The 15,627-nt window shown below is 42.3% G+C and overlaps 1 protein-coding gene across 5 annotated transcripts in view; it reads left to right on the top strand.

Moving 5' to 3' along the window:
* The first annotated feature begins 9,149 nt into the window (after positions 1-9,149).
* The window catches only part of UHRF2 (ubiquitin like with PHD and ring finger domains 2), an 84,727-nt gene continuing 78,249 nt past the window's right edge, over positions 9,150-15,627 (top strand). For 2 of the 5 annotated variants that reach the window (XM_071732068.1, XM_071732069.1), the window contains exon 1: positions 9,151-9,809. In XM_071732068.1, the coding sequence (XP_071588169.1) occupies positions 9,657-9,809 (153 nt within the window). In that variant the 5' untranslated portion in view covers positions 9,151-9,656. Of the gene's footprint in view, positions 9,810-15,627 lie in introns of all 5 variants that reach the window. The other 3 variants (XM_071732066.1, XM_071732065.1, XM_071732067.1) reach the window with 2 other exon arrangements.

Below are 15,627 nucleotides of genomic sequence, written 5' to 3'. Positions count from 1 at the left end.
ATTGGTCTCCCACCAGACTGTAATGATCATGTTGAGCTGTTAAGTCAAGCAGCTAGAGTGGCTTTATCAATATTTTTTCCTGGTGCTGCTGCAGGAAATACTTTGCGGGAATTAGCTAGCTTAGCATGCTGGACAGAAAAGCAAGCTAATGTTACTACAAAAATTTTAGGAGAATTATTGCAGGATCAAACTAGCTTACGCCATGCTGTTTTGCAAAATCGTGCTGCCATAGATTTTTTATTGTTAGCACAGGGTCATGGATGCAAGGATTTAGCAGGGATGCGTTGTATGACTTTGTCCAATCATAGTGAAAGCATTCATGCATCTCTCTCCTATCTAAAGGAACATACTGGCTTGATTCAACAGCAAACAAGTATGTTTGGAGATGCTTTTACAAGCTGGTTATCGGGATTCGGTATTACAGGGTGGTTGTCATCATTGCTTAGGACGCTTTGCCATGTTGGCATTGTATTGTTGATTATCCTTTTATTTTTACCATGCTTGCTGCAATGTATTCAGCGCATGATGGAAAATGCTATTAATCGCTTCAGAATGAATGCTTATGTTGCTCTTAAAGAAAACGGGGGAAATGTGGAAGATTGGGTTTTGCCGGCGCAAGGCCTCGGCTGTACTAGGCCTTAAGCAAGAGGCCTTGAGCAAGAGTAAAGTATCATCTTGTGGCAGAAGAAGCGCTGATGTTGCTGACCGTTAACAAAAGACCGTTGACGAAAGTGCTGATGTGTGCTGACATTGATGAAAAGTATCAACTTTGGGCCTTGCAAGTAATGGAAAAGCAGGATGCTGTGATTACTGAAGCAGGATAAGCGTGGGACTGGAATTCGCAAAAGGAGGGGTTGACAGTTAACAAGTAACCAATAATGAGCTCAGCTTTTGCAATATGTATTAGCTAATTAACTTAGCAACCAGTAAGATAATGACAAGTATGCATATGTTACTTTAAAAAGTATAAATAACTGTCTGATGCTCTAATAAAGTTGGACTTGATTGATCGCATTGATCGTGTGTCAGTCCCCTTCTTGCGACAGCAGTTTTCTGTACCTATTCCCAGTAAGAGCAAGCTGTCCTTACAGTCATAAACAGTATTTCAGATAAAGTGTCATATGAGGTTTGTACAAATGGGGTTCCTATAAGAGCCCTTTTGCATGTATGGAAAAATAGCTCTGGCAGGAAAAAAAAAAATATGTATGTGGAAAAAGATACCTTTCCAAACTTGGGAAAGTTTTCCTGAGGGGTGTGAATTACAAGGCTTGCACACATCTTTTTAATTAATGTAACCACTGAAAATATTATTGTATTATTTTCCATTTTGTTTCTTCAAAAGATACCAGCAAAGCTGGTGAAACACACTTCTCTTTGCATCAGTGGGAGTGCAGAAAAATGCAGGCAATCCCAAGATCCCTGTTACATGAATAAAACAGTAATTGTGAAAGAAGTCTACAATTGCTCACACCAAACAAATCTTTAACATTTACCTTGGTGTTTCTACTATTAGCCTAATTTTATAGGTTTATTATTTTGCAGTAAAATTTCTCATTTTTATTATATATTTCCACATTTCAGCCAAGTCACTAAATACAGTTCATCACAGAGTTCTGAAGGTGAGATGAGGTTTTTTGCATCGACTATACGAGAGGTGAATGGCATGCATAGAGATTTCAGAAACACAAAGGGGACCATAAAAGTTTTTAGAGTGATAATTTCTGTTTCTTTTTGCAGGGTGTAATTTTTAAATCTGAAATAAAGTTGTGAAGTGATCCTTTAAAAAATCGGGACACTGAAGATGAAACTCCTGCCATTCTACATGTCCCATATATAATAAATATAGTGTTAAAACTCTTCAAGAATACAACTTCACTGAAATGAAAGGAAATGATCTATAGATTTTCCACTTCTGAAAATGCAATATAAATGCTCCATTGATTTTCAAGGACTAATTTTACCAAATGCTAAGACAGCTTTATAAATGCTCTACTGATTTCAAATGGGTTTTCTACAAGGCTTCATTCAGATGCAATACAAATATCAAATGATTTATTACACTTTTATGAATTTTACAGGACTTGCTTCAGATTGGTAGTGCTTCAGATTCAGTTATGATATCACACCAGTGTCTCTTACACATGTGCAATGACAACAACAGTGGCACGTACCCTTCCAGCACCTCACGATGCTCATCTGAAGGAAAAAATATAGTGGAGCAATACAAATTGATCATGTGAATTATACAGGTTCAGTGGGAAATAGGTAGAATCATAAAGAAAATATATGTTTTTTATAAATCCTACAATTGAACAGTAGCTTACAGTGAAGTTCTAGTTTTAATCAGTCACCTTTTGAAAGGTGGCTCCATGCCAATTTCATAAAGCTCAACAATGCCAAGCGCAAGTTCCTGCACCTGGGCCAAGGCAACACCAAGCACAAATACAGGCTGAGCAGAAAATTGACTGAGAGCAGCCCTGCATGTTGTTTGATCAGAATCTCAACACGAGCTGGCCATGTGTGCTTGCAGCCCAGAAAGCCAACCCTATTCTGGGCTTCATCAAAAAAAGAGTGGCCAGCAGGTCAAGGGAGGTGATTCTCCCTCTCAATTCCAGTCTCATGCAGCCCTACCTAGAGTACCATGTCCAGTTCTGGAGTCCTCAACACAGGAGGGACACAGATCTGACGGAGCAAGTCCTGAGGAAGGACACAAAGGTGATCAGAGGGCTATTTTGCTAGCCTGAGGTATCTCATAAGATCAACAGCTACAAAACCAATCAGTTTTAATTCTCACCAATAATGGGATGACACTATTTGGAAACCAGGAAACGCAACTCCAGACCTACCACAATAATGTCTAGAGCTTTAGGAAAGGTTTATGATTTTGCCTTTGTAAAATGTTGTAACTTTGGGAAGTATTCTGTCATTGAGAAAAATTAAAAAAAAAAAAACATAACGAAGAAGTGTAAGAAAAAAAGCCTACAGATGTAAAACCACTGACTTCTAAAAAACCTAAACAACCCTAGGCTTTGGCGCTTTCTCTTCTAATTAAAGTCAAGTTTTGAGGACTGGATGTGACTCTAGGATAAAACTGTGCTTATACCACTTTGTCTTTTACAGAAAAATACTTACATAATAGTACTGTGGGAAGCATTAAATGGCCCCATAGTTATCATCCTTTCATATCCTCTCAACAGTAAGAGGCTCCAGCTTACAGGGATTGCCACTTCTGAGACAGAGAAAGAATGGGCAACAGGACATAAAATAGTTATGCCACTCTCCTCCTACATAACAAAATGTGAGTATTTCTGGCCAGGTCTACTCTTGATTTTCTAAATTCTCTGCTTACACAGTGAGTTGTGAGTTCATTCTTAATACCTAAAAATTCACTCTTGACTAATTAAGCATTAGTAGCATTACTTGATATCTAAATTTCTCAAGTAGTTATTAAATAACTTAATATTTATTTGCCTTGCTATAGAATAATGGTTTTATTATACATAAAAATAGCTCTCTATATTGTAATTAGAAGTTTTTATAAATGGTATATTCAACTCCACAGATTTGCTCTAAAGATAAGCATCTTCTTAGAAGAATGCACGTAGATGATGCAATGTGGTTAATCTGGATGCAATACAATAGAAATTATAAATAAGAACTTGAAAGTAATTGTAATGACTCATCACACATTTCAGTAATGTAGGATTAACAACACAATTAAAATACAATAAATAAAATAACTGGATTTCCGTTAAGAATTCAACTACTATTATGTTACAATATTTCATGCTCATAGCTAAATTAAAGTGAACAATTCAAACTAAGAAAAAATCTCAAATCATATACAGAGTAGAGGCCGTAATCTCATGAAGTGCTACTTTTCCCTGTAAAAATTGCACATCTCAAATAATTAAGGATGACAACCTTACTAACATGAATTAGCTAGCTTTTAAAAGACAAATGTACAACCAAGAAACCCTCTTAAAACAACTTCCCTAGAATCAACAGAATTACATGAGGAAATAATGTGGACTTTTGACTTAGCTGTGTTTGGGGATTATTAGAATTACACAGTATCCCTAGACTTACTTCTTACCATTTTCACAGTAGAAATTTTACAAAATCACATAAATACAAATTATACAAAATTTAAGGCTTATATTACTTCACTGAGCTTTAAGTTCATCACTCTATGAACATGTACAATGTATTAAAGAAACGGGCGGCATCTATTCCAGGATGTATTGTCACCATGACAGACACTTTTCTCACTATGAATAAAGATAAACTTTTGTTATTTCTCAACTTCTGTCATTTCTTAGTTCAAAACTTCACTCACTGCCCTATTTCCTGAAACTTTTACTCTGCTTGGGTTAAGCTTTTTCTCATTCCAGCTGCCATAGGACTTACACTTCATAAAGCCTTAACCCTTCTCCCAGAAGAAACATTTCTACCTATGTATCTTTAATAAGGCAGAGTTGTTAGCAGTTCTGTTCCTATCATAATCAAACAAAAAGCTGTTGGAGTCCAGAGGAGGGCCACAGGGATGATCAGAGGGCCGGAGCACCTCTCCTATGAAGATAGGCTGAGACCCTTGTTTAGCTTGGAGAAGGCTCCAGCAAGACCTCATAGTAGAAAAGAAATGTAGAAAAAAGAAATTTCAATGTAGAAAAAAGAAATTATAGGAAAGACAGAAACTTTTTACTTACGCCTGTAGTGACAGCACAAGGGGCAACAGCTTTAAACTAAAAAGGGGTAGGTTTAGACTGGATCTAAGGAAGAAATGTTTTCTGGTTAGTGCAGTGAGGCACTGGAACACGTTACCTGGAGAAGTTGTGGCTGCTCCCTCTTTGGAAGTGTCCAGCACCAGGCTGGATGGGGCCTTGAGCCACCGGATCTAGTGGGAGGTGTCCCTGCCCATGGCATGGTAACTGGATGATCCTTAAAGTCCCTTTCAAACTAAACCATCCTCTGATTCTATGACACCATAATTATGCATGCTTGCTAAACTATCTGCAGCAACTATAATACATTTACTTTTGCTGTCTCTTGATCAAATTTAAATAAGTGTTACAAATTTAAATGTGTTACAAATATAAATAAAATAAAATATTTATGCTGGAATAGACTTTATGGGAGTTAAGTGATACATTTCTACCAAGTTCAGTTGATAGACAATTTCAATTTCCTTCTTCTCTTCCTGGAAGGCACACCAGCATATCTGAGCAAAACAGTAATGAAACATCCAGACAGGTTATTACATTGCCTACAGGTCATTAAAAGGCTCTCAGCTGTAAAAAAAATAAGCCTGTAAAAAGAATAATAAGAAATAAGCCTGTAAAAAGGTCCCTTCCAACCCAGCCAATTCTATGATTCTATGAAGATTTCCTATATTTTCCTCCCTGGCTTGGGATTCGTTTTGCACAGATCCTTCTTGAAACTCAGTGGCACACATAACCCTTTTCTGCTGGATTCTTTCTGCTTCCTTCAGTTTGTATGATGCTTCCATACCCCCACATCCTCCTCGTGTATCCATCACATTTGTCTTTTTCTCAAGCTCATCTCTGCTGTCTTCTATCTATCCCTATGCCTTAATCCACACTAAAGATGTTCAAACAAGAGGTCTCCTACTGATAACATAAAATATGTAATACAACATCTGGACATTTTAAGAATTAAGACAGAGTTTCAAATACCAGAGCAAGCATAATCTTAAGCAACCTTTGCATGCTAAAGCAACCTACCCATGGAAAATTAGGAAAATGCCTGCAAATGCAAAGGCCCCATTTTGATAGCACATATATTTCACCCCACAATTTTTAGAGTTTGATGACTTTAGCTTACAAAAAGCCCAGTTTGATTAATATTATTGAACACAATGAAAACAGTTATTTTAAAAAATAATTTTTTTCTGTTATGTCATTCTCAATTTTTTAAATTTTTTATTCAGATTCTCATTCTTGTTCTATAGTTCTCCGCTGAAAGCTAGAATTGTCTCATCTAAAGTCCCATTGCCAATTTCCCTTTTCTATGTATTTTAGGTTTTTTGATACTGTTAGCACTTACCTCACTACTTCCATGTTTTACTTTCATATGCTTGGCTATTTTCTGGTCTGTCTTGCTCATTCTAGTAATTCTTCAGCTAACACTACCCAAGCTCATCATGCACACGCTACTACTCAGCATTACCTTATCTCCTCACAAGCATCACCATATGCCAAAGAAGACACTACTGCCTTCTGAACAGGTACCTTTCTTTTCCTCTGAGCTCTTCAATAAATGCCCCTTTTCACACCCTCTTTCAGACTCCAATTGAGAATTTTTATATACTATTTTTCACTTGATAATGTAATCTCCAGTCCACACTGTGCGTTACAAAACACACCACCTATAACCACTCCATAGAAAAGTGCTGTTTCTAATCATTAACTCCTGTATCAGCAAGCTGATCTGCTTTTCTTTACAATCCCACCTAGGCAATAGATGTCCAGATACTGTGTTATAATGAACTAATCTTCTCTTTCTCAGCTTTCTGCTCTAGAAAGTCCAGCCTGCACTTTCCATTTATTTCCCTAGCACAAACTTACATGCTCTCCTCCATAATGTGGTAAAACATGTCCCATTTCAGAATTCTTTCAGATCTTTTTTCCATATTGCAAAAGACAGGCACATTTTACTGGTTGCTTCAACAGGCAGGCCGTATTCTGCAAATGGGATTATAAGGAGACTCTTCTCCTTTTACTGTACAGTTGGACTGTAGCTAAGACAAAACTGAAGACAGAGTAATTTATTGGGTTTTTTTCAGACAGGACTATTAAACCACATTCTTACTGTACTCCTCCATGTTAAATAATCACTGAATGTTTCAGTGAACCCAAGAAGGCTGGGGCTGAAAAATTGCACAAAGTCACATGTGCTACAGCCTTTGAGTCTGAGCCTTTGTCACAACCAACAAATTGAACACCAAACTTTGAATTTTTGCAAATGGCAGTTTGGAGACACACTGTGACAGCAGCACCGGAGAAAGTTGTGTGCTACCACAGGAGCAGAGGTAGATGTGCAAGGGTGAAAAGGAACACACTTGCAGGATTAAGAAACTCCTTATTGTTCAGCTGCCTTTGCACATGCTCAATACAGAACAACCAAGCCTTAAATAACTCAAAACTGCAGTGGGAATTTTCAGACCAGGAAGTAAAATATAGGAATCTTTGCTACAATAATGTAAGAAAGCTGTGCATGTTCAGGGGCTTTGTAGGCTCCTCTGGGTGTGGATAGGGAAATAGTTACCAGACAATAGGAGGACGAAGAGAAGAAAAGCACATACTGAGAGACAGCTGAAAGCCTCCCGAGAACTTATATTGGTTCTGGAGCAAAAATTGGTAAGGAAAAATTGTCAAGGAGCTGCTGAACCTGCCCAAAATCTCCAGCACACACTAGCACGGGCAACAGGTAATGCAACCCACACCACATCCAAGAAGGCAAAAGCTGCTGTGGGTGGGTAAGAGTGTACACATACAGTGTAAACAGATCTGCTGAGACGAAGGACCCTGTTGTGTTACTGTGCACAGCTGCCTGGAAAATCTTGAAGGGTGGGCACAGTCCCCTGCTCCTGAGTGAAGTGCTGAGGTTTGCCCCTCTGCTGCAATTCCAGCTGGACAGCCGCTGTGGGAGGCAGTACGATGCAGTTATCTGCTATTAATAACAGTCTGATTAATAAACAGCATTCTAACAGCCATTGGTTTTGAACTGTTTCTTTCCCTGACTCAATCCCCTCTCCGTGTCATTTATAACACCTAGTACCAAAAAAGCTTGAAAAATAATGTGTTACCTGGATCTTGTAAACCCGTATTTTAGTCCAGCTGCCAAAGTTTTACGTAATAAAGCCACTCAGAATTAATCTCAAAGGCATCCATTATTGTATTTCTTGGTTTCTAGTGAGTCCTGTAATAAATACATGTTTATAGTTCTTTACTGTGTTTTACTATTCATGCATACTGGGTTTGGCTGGGATGAATTTTCTCCGTAGCAGCTGGTACGGTGCCGTGTTTTGGATTTGTGACCAAAATGGTGTCGGTAGCACAGGGATGTTTTAGTTACTGCTTAAGCAGTCCTTACACAGGATCAAAGATGTTAGTTTTTCACACTGCCTAGCCAGCGAGACGGCTGGGGGTGTGCAAAAAGCTGGGAAGGGACCTGGCTGCAGCAGCTGCCACGTGTGGTATCTCAGGCTGCATCAGTGCCGTGGTCAGGCACAAAAGCTAGGAGGTGAAGTAAGAGGGGAGGACAGTAGGAATTACAGCATTTGTCTTCCAAAGTAACCTATTCACGTACATGTGAAGCTTTCTTTTCCAGGAATTAGCTCAACATCTGCCTCTCAATTTGAAGTACTGACGTCCTCATTTTGCTCTGCTTGTGCGGTTTTTTCTTTACCCGCAGAACTGCTCTTATTTTGGCCTGTGCCTTCTCATTTTTTGCCCTTCTGATTCTGTTCTCCACCCATGCTGGGAACGGCAGCGTGGGGCTGGGCAGCCTACCAGGGTTAGCCTGCAACAGCACCGCAAATCCAGGCTTTTCTGATGTTAATTTTCAGAACTACCCAATTTAGAAAAATACAGTGTCAAACCTAGAGATACGAACTACAGATACGAACTACAAATGAGCCTTGAGCCTTTTCCAGTCTTGACCCATGTTTTCACCTATCTAATACGCCAGATACAGCCAGACTTAATCTGTACATTTCAGGGAGAGCCGAATCTGTCTGGGATGAGATTTTGTGTTTTCGGGAGCGCTGGGGCCTGGGTTTCATTAGCAGACACGGTTCTCCTGGCAGCCGACGGATGCTCGGCCATTCTAACGCCTGCCACTCTCCGGCCCGGCCTAGCCCGCAGGCCCCGGGAGCCCCAGAGTCCGGGCAAAGCGTCCCAGGGAGGGAGCCCGGGCAACCCTCCCGCTCGGTTGCCATGGAAACGCTAACGGTCGCCTCCCCAGCGCGCGCCAACCCCTCCCCAAGCCGGCCTCGCGCCAGCCGCCAGCCGAGCCCCGCGCGGGGGGCGGGAACGGAGGGGAGGGGGGTGTGGGGTGGACAGAGGGGGGCGGGGCCGCGCCCGGTGCCGAATGCGGCGCGGCGGGGGGAGGGGTGACCCCCGTCCCGCCCCGTCCCGCCCCGGTGTTGTTGTCTCTTTACGGCCGAGGCCGCGGGCTCTCGCGAGAGCGGCGTTGGCGCCGTCACCTCCATGTGAGAGCCGAGGCGCCTGGTAAACACTCCCAGGGGTTGGGAGATGGCTCTCGGTGGCGCCCGTTAGCCCCGTCCGCCGCGGTTCCCGCCAGACTCCGTCTCGCCTTGTGCCGCCTCCGGGGGGCTGGCTGCGCCGGTGATCGGGAAGCGGCGGGGGGTCGGCTCGAGTCTCCTTCGCTCTCCGCCCCCCTCCGAGCGAGGACGGCGGCCCGGCGGGCGGGGAGGCTCGCTTCTGTTCCGCGGGATTTGAAAAATCCTGCCCCACTGAGCCGAACAAAGAGCGGGGGAAGCGCCCGGCCCCCTCCCCTTCTCACTCGCACACCGCAGATAGGTACCCGCGAAGCGAACGTCTCTTCCACGTCCTGCCCCGGACCTGCCCCCCGATCCCGCGGCTGGCAGAGCGAGTGGGAGGGCGCGCACCATGTGGATCCAAGTCCGCACCATAGACGGCACCGAGACCCAGACCATCGACGACCTGAGCCGCCTTACCAAGATCGAGTGCCTGCGGGAGAAGATCCGGGAGACCTTCTGCGTGAGCCCCGACCGCCAGCGCCTCTTCTACCGGGGCAAGCAGGTGAGGTGGAAACGCCCCTACCTGGATGGAGACGGGGGTGGAGACGGACGGGCGCTTTCCCCGTCTCTCGTCCCCTCTCGGGCTGGACTCTTAACGTGTGGCCGGGCGCTGAGGTTCCCATCCCCACCCATGTGTCGTCCTCTGGCCCCGGCTTTTGTTTAGTGCCGTCCTGTCGGGCCTAGAGAAGTGAGGGGCGGGAGGGAGCTACGGCCTGACCCGAGGCTGGGGGGACCCAGCGCGGGCGTTTTCGGCGCCCTCCTGCCCGCCGTCGTTCCTGGCGGCGAGGGGGTGCCGGAGAGGCCCCTTTGTGTGTTTGTTTTCCCACCTGAACCGCGGGAGGCTCCTCCCCCAGCCCCAGCCTTGATCGTGCCGAAGTGACAGAGTGGCCGGAGAGGAGCGACTGGGGAGCGAAGCCTCTCTCCGCTCTTTCCCCCGCAGGCGCCGGGAGGGGAGCGTCACGGTCGGGCTTCGCCCGTTTCCCTCCTCCCGCCCCGCCGCTGCTTCGGCCCGTCTGGGGGGCAGCGTGTGGCCCGGCCGCACTGCGGGCGGTTTCCCCGGCGGAACGCCGCCCCTGGGGCCCGCACTTGGCGGGGGCAGAGGAGGAGGAGAAGCGGTGCCAAGTGGGGTGTCCCGTCCTTGACCGCTGCGGCTCCGTGCGCCCCGGTTGGCCCGGCCCTCCCCTCCCGCGGCGGAGTAGCGGTTCCAGAGCCCTCTGGCTTCGAACCTTTCCCGATTCCTCGCGGGGAGGGGGAGAGCCGGGCCGGGATGGGCTATGAGTTTGCGCGGGCACAAATTGCGCGCCCGGGTCCTCCTCGGCGCGGGCAGCTGCGGGCGGGACCGGGGCCGAAAACGCGCCTCGTTCAGACCTGTGCACAGTGTTACTGGTGTGGGTGACTGGCTGGAAGCTGTCTGTGAGCCGATGCTTCCCTCGTCTGCTGTGCCAGATACATTTTGAGCCGAATACACAGCCTCAGGCAATATCTTTTGAAGGGTGTAACCTTTCAAGTTGCATTACATAAACTATGAGGTATACTCAGTGCTTGAGGCGTTGAGATAGAGCTATTAACCCGGCGTATTGCATGTGTGGTGTATTTTTTTGGATGTTGCTTTTGCGGTGCGATTTCTCACATCAAATAACTGTTGCATTGTTGAACTAAACTGAGTAATGCAAGGAAGGCAGTGAGATTTCTGACTCAAAAGAGATAGAGTGTGTATATTTACAAATATAAGAGGAAAAAAAGTAAGGAGACGAAATTTAATTATGACTAATATGTGAACACTAGTGGCTATATGATAAGCCTCGATTGTGAACTTAGTGGCAAATAAATAATTTTAGTGTTCTGCAATTTGGCGAGGAATGAGTATTTCTGAGGATGTGTCTGTCAAGGCTTATGGGCAATCTCATGTTTCTCTCAAAGAATATCAAATCTTGAAGTTGTGTAACCTGCTCAGCTTTGTGCTTTGCCAGCACACCTCTTCTTTCAGTGCAGAGTGTGACGCAAGGTGTACCAAAGAATCAGGGAAGATGAGCCTGAAGTGACTTGTGCTTTTCTATATAGCCAGTCAGTGGCCAGACAAATTAGCTTGAACATTTTAATTTGTAGAATGCTTGGCTAAGAAAGCAGAATAATGAGATATTATAGCTAAAGCTGCCTACATAAGCAGCATTTGTGAATTTAGTACGTAGTTTGTCCAGTTAGAACACAGTTAGGATCCTGCTCAGTGATGAGTTAGGGGGGGTTCTATTTTAATAACTTGACTTGCCATTTATGTCCATTTTCTTGTAATTACTATAACTAATTCTGAAGTTTCCCTGATGGATATGAATGCTTTTCAGATCCCATGGTGCTAGTAAGTAGGAAAAAGGTCAGAAGGATTGTGCTTGCACAAGTAAAACTAGATGTTGAAAGACATGAGCAATGGCAACTGTAAGCAACTTCAGCTCTCTCAGGGCTGTGATATAATTAAGAATAAAAAAGGGTATTTCAGTTAAACTCAAGGTGAATATAAAGCAGTATTTTGAGGTGGAAGCATGGAAGAACTGAAGATTACTGCATGTGTTGGAAAAAACATTATCTATTCATAACCGTTTTCCTATTTTATATTCTTAGTATCTCTGGTAACTTCTAGAAATACCTGGACCTTGTAAGTATGTGGGTACCAGAAGACTGGCTAAATTTTCTGAAAATGGGAGGTGTGTTAGGTTATAAGGATACAGAAACCTAAATTAGCCACTATTAAGGGGCTGAATTTCAATAGCTTCCATCTTAGCTTGCAGTAGAGAACAGCTTCAACTAGCATTTTGAGTTAGAGCTATTTTCCAGTTTTTTAAAAGCGTTCATATGTAGTTAATGTAGTTTGTGGTAGAGTGTAGTGTGCTGTTGTCTGACCTACAGATGCAAATGCAGGAGCTTATGTCAACAGTACTTCTTGCTTCCCTAATGGTTAAAATATGTCTATCAGCCAGAAAAGTCAAAACGCTTTGCAGACTGAGGTAGAACCTTCTGTGTAAAGGGAGTATTATCTTATGCATTGTTCTTTACTGTAGTGTAATAATCAAATGCACAGTTAGCCAGAGAAATTCACTGAACTGAAATCCAGAGAAACCTACAGTGATGTCTCTTGGAGAAACTGGATGATTGGCTGGAAGGATTTTCTTGGAGGGACACAAATACTTTCTTATGCTGTAATAAATAATATCTTAACCTTGCTCCAGTGTGGAGTAGCTCCATTTGATACCTTATCTGTGTTGTTATACGGTAACTCTGTCTTAACTTGTAAGTAACAATTAATTGTGTGGAGTTCCTGTAAAATTCAGAAAAACAGAACAAGACAATCTGTCTTCTGGCAGCATATCTGTCCTAATTGGTAAACCTATATAGCTCTTCTTAGTAAAGCTCTCAGTTTCATTCATAAAAGTGAAGGGGATATTATATGTTAGACAAATTCTTGGCATCCTAGACTGTCAGAATAGAATTTTGATAGGACCAAGCTATAGTTATTGTGGGGTTTTTAGTTATCAGTTATGATGCTGGAAAAACAGAGCAGTAAAAATATGTTGAAGTTTATTTAAATTTGAAAACTTGCCAGAGAACTTTGCCCTGAAGACGGCAGGCATATTAATACCAACTTATGTTTCACTTAGAACCAAATGTGCACACTTCTATTGTTAATGGAACATAAAAATTAATCTCGTGTTGGATTCTTCTATCATCCTCTCCCCACCTGTTTGAAATTAGAATTTTGTGAAAACTTGTAAATGGCTCTTGTTAAAGAAACCATCATCTGATGTGGCTTTCCCATAGTGACTACCAGAGTAAGGGAAGGAAGGCATTGAAGTCCCAACATTTATTCCCCGCATATGCAAGAAGCAGTGAATGGTAATGCTTTTGAAGTTGTTAGCCTTATTGGTGAGGAAGACACTTCAAATTTGTTTCATGGGAGATTGAAGTCAGCAGGTGAAGTGAGAGAGTATTGAAGCCATTTAGTTACTTGATGTGGAAGCTGTTGCAAATTGGGCTTACTTCATTAGAAGAAATTTGGCTCTGCTTTTATGCACAAAAAATATGGTATGTGTCATGTTACTTAGCTGTGCAAGTTGTGCAAGCTCTTTAGTCTGTCAGGCCCATGCTGTAATGACTAAGTGTTTATGGGTTTGTTTTTTTTCAAATTCAACTGAAACAGTAGAGGGCTAGAAGTGCAGGAGCTTTAGTTTTGCACAAAAGCATCTTTGTGACGAAGCAGTGTTAGTGAAATACACAGATACAAATCCAGCAGTAGGACATGCCTTCGTTTACCTACAGTCTTCCTTATACAAGACCTCTTTATCTTCTACTGACCTAGGCTGGCACGAGCACTGGCTTGAATCTCGTGTGAGTTTAAGCTTCTAAGCTGTAGGTTTGTAAACTGTGTGTTTAAGGGCTTCTTAAATACTTAACAGCTTGTGTGAATTTCCAGAACGACAGAAAGGACTCCATTATTTGTGAAGTCTCTCCCTGAAGAATGGGAGTGCTAAACTTGTTTATAAAACAATTGGGTTTCTTAACACAGTCCCTTTCCAGCTTTGTTTTGTTTGGAAAATTGTAAACATTTTCAGCTGAATCTGTCCAAACCCCATCTGCTTGAGGCAGAGTCTGAGTGTGAGAAATCTTCAGCTGGAGCAGTTTTGAGTTTCGTATCCTGGGGAAACAGTTTGAAGAAGTCTTAGAAAGGAAGTGATAGCCTTTATCAGATGAAGCTGGCAGCTAGCAGCCCGATGAGAGAGAGTCATCTGGAGTTTACAGGGCAGATAAGATCAGGCTGCATTCCAAAACTCCTGAAACATTCATGCAGTATAGTTGAAACTCGCATGGCAGTAGCTTTGGTAGCACTGTTAGTAAGGGTTTTTTTATATGATTGCAGAACTTGCTTACTGAAATCAGCCTCTTGTTAAATCTTTACTGTAAAGCTACTAATGTAGTTTGCTGTTTCTTCTTCGTTTCTTCGTAACTCAAAACACCTAAGCAAACTCAAGGAAGAGGGAAGCATATATGAAAACAAAGCAGTTTATTGTTTTGTATTCATGACTTCAGCGTTAGGAAGTTGGAAGAACACTCTATACTGTAATAAATTGTAGTCAGCCTTAAGGCTGTATTTTGTGGCATGTATAATTTATTCATCTAATCTAGTTAGGATAGTCAAGTGCCTGTACTTTTTCTTAATTTGGATGTTTCTTGGAAATGGAATGTTCTCTTTTGTATTAAAAAACCTCACAACCCCTTAGATGTGGAACACACCTGATGCACACGCTGGCAACTAGATGATGAGGATTTCCAATGATTAAATTTGATCAAATGTTGATATAATTTTTTGTATCAATTGAAGTTATGAATCTCTAAAAACTCTTGGTGGAATCTCTATTCCTGATTATTTAACAGTTATGTTAACATAACTGCCCTGATATATTGGGCTATTGTATATATATTTTTTAGACTTCTGTTCTTCATTATGGAAGGTTCAGATAATAATCAGTTCTTCATGAAAAGTTCCTTTAAAAGCTGCAGATAATAATTCACTCCCCCTGGCACCATTGTTGCTGAACTTCAGTTTCCTGTGCCCTGCAAGGCCTCATGTCATACAGGAGGTACTTGACCACTTGAATCTAATAAATGCAAGATGGATGAGTCTTTACTTCCTTCTAAGGGCTTCAGAGCAGCTTTATGTTTTGACATAGTTATGGGTTTTTTTTGAAAAAGTATCAGGTAATTATAAATATTGGCTAGAAGATGGCTGTGGACTTTTATTTACCTAATAAGAAGCTTCTTGAGAACTTCAAAAGAGCAGTGTTGCTCTGTCTTCCATCTGTAAGTATAATGACCAGATGTTCCTTTAATTGGATTTGGAGTACCGTGCAAGAAGAAAGTCATATCTAAACTAATGTGGGGTTTTTTTCTGTAACTTGCCTAGTGATAAATGAAGAAATAATCTTAAAACCTGAAGTTTGCGTTAGAAAGTTTAACTTGAAAGAGGTGCATAATTGAACCTTGTAGAGGCCATTTGTTGAGGCTGAGAATGGCTCTCTTCACCTTGATCTTCTGATTGTATCCAGAAGTCTTTTTTTTGTGGCTCTTGATTTTCGGCTGTTGGCACTAATTTTGTACAATGGAGTAATTTTTGGGTTATAGTTAGTCCAGATCAAAAGGTAGAATGTGGTGGTACTGCCTGTACACTTTGGAAATAATCTTGTAGTTATTGTGTAAAACACCCTTTTTTTTTTTTTTTTTTTTTGAGAATGTGGTCTTGGAATGTAGGCTTCTGTACTTAATTTTAGTTACAGAGC

Source organism: Heliangelus exortis, chromosome Z, assembly GCF_036169615.1.
Source record: "Heliangelus exortis chromosome Z, bHelExo1.hap1, whole genome shotgun sequence".
Classification (NCBI taxonomy): domain Eukaryota; kingdom Metazoa; phylum Chordata; class Aves; order Apodiformes; family Trochilidae; genus Heliangelus; species Heliangelus exortis.
The sequence above is the reverse complement of the archived record's forward strand: the minus strand, read 5'-3'. Positions and strand labels throughout refer to the sequence as shown.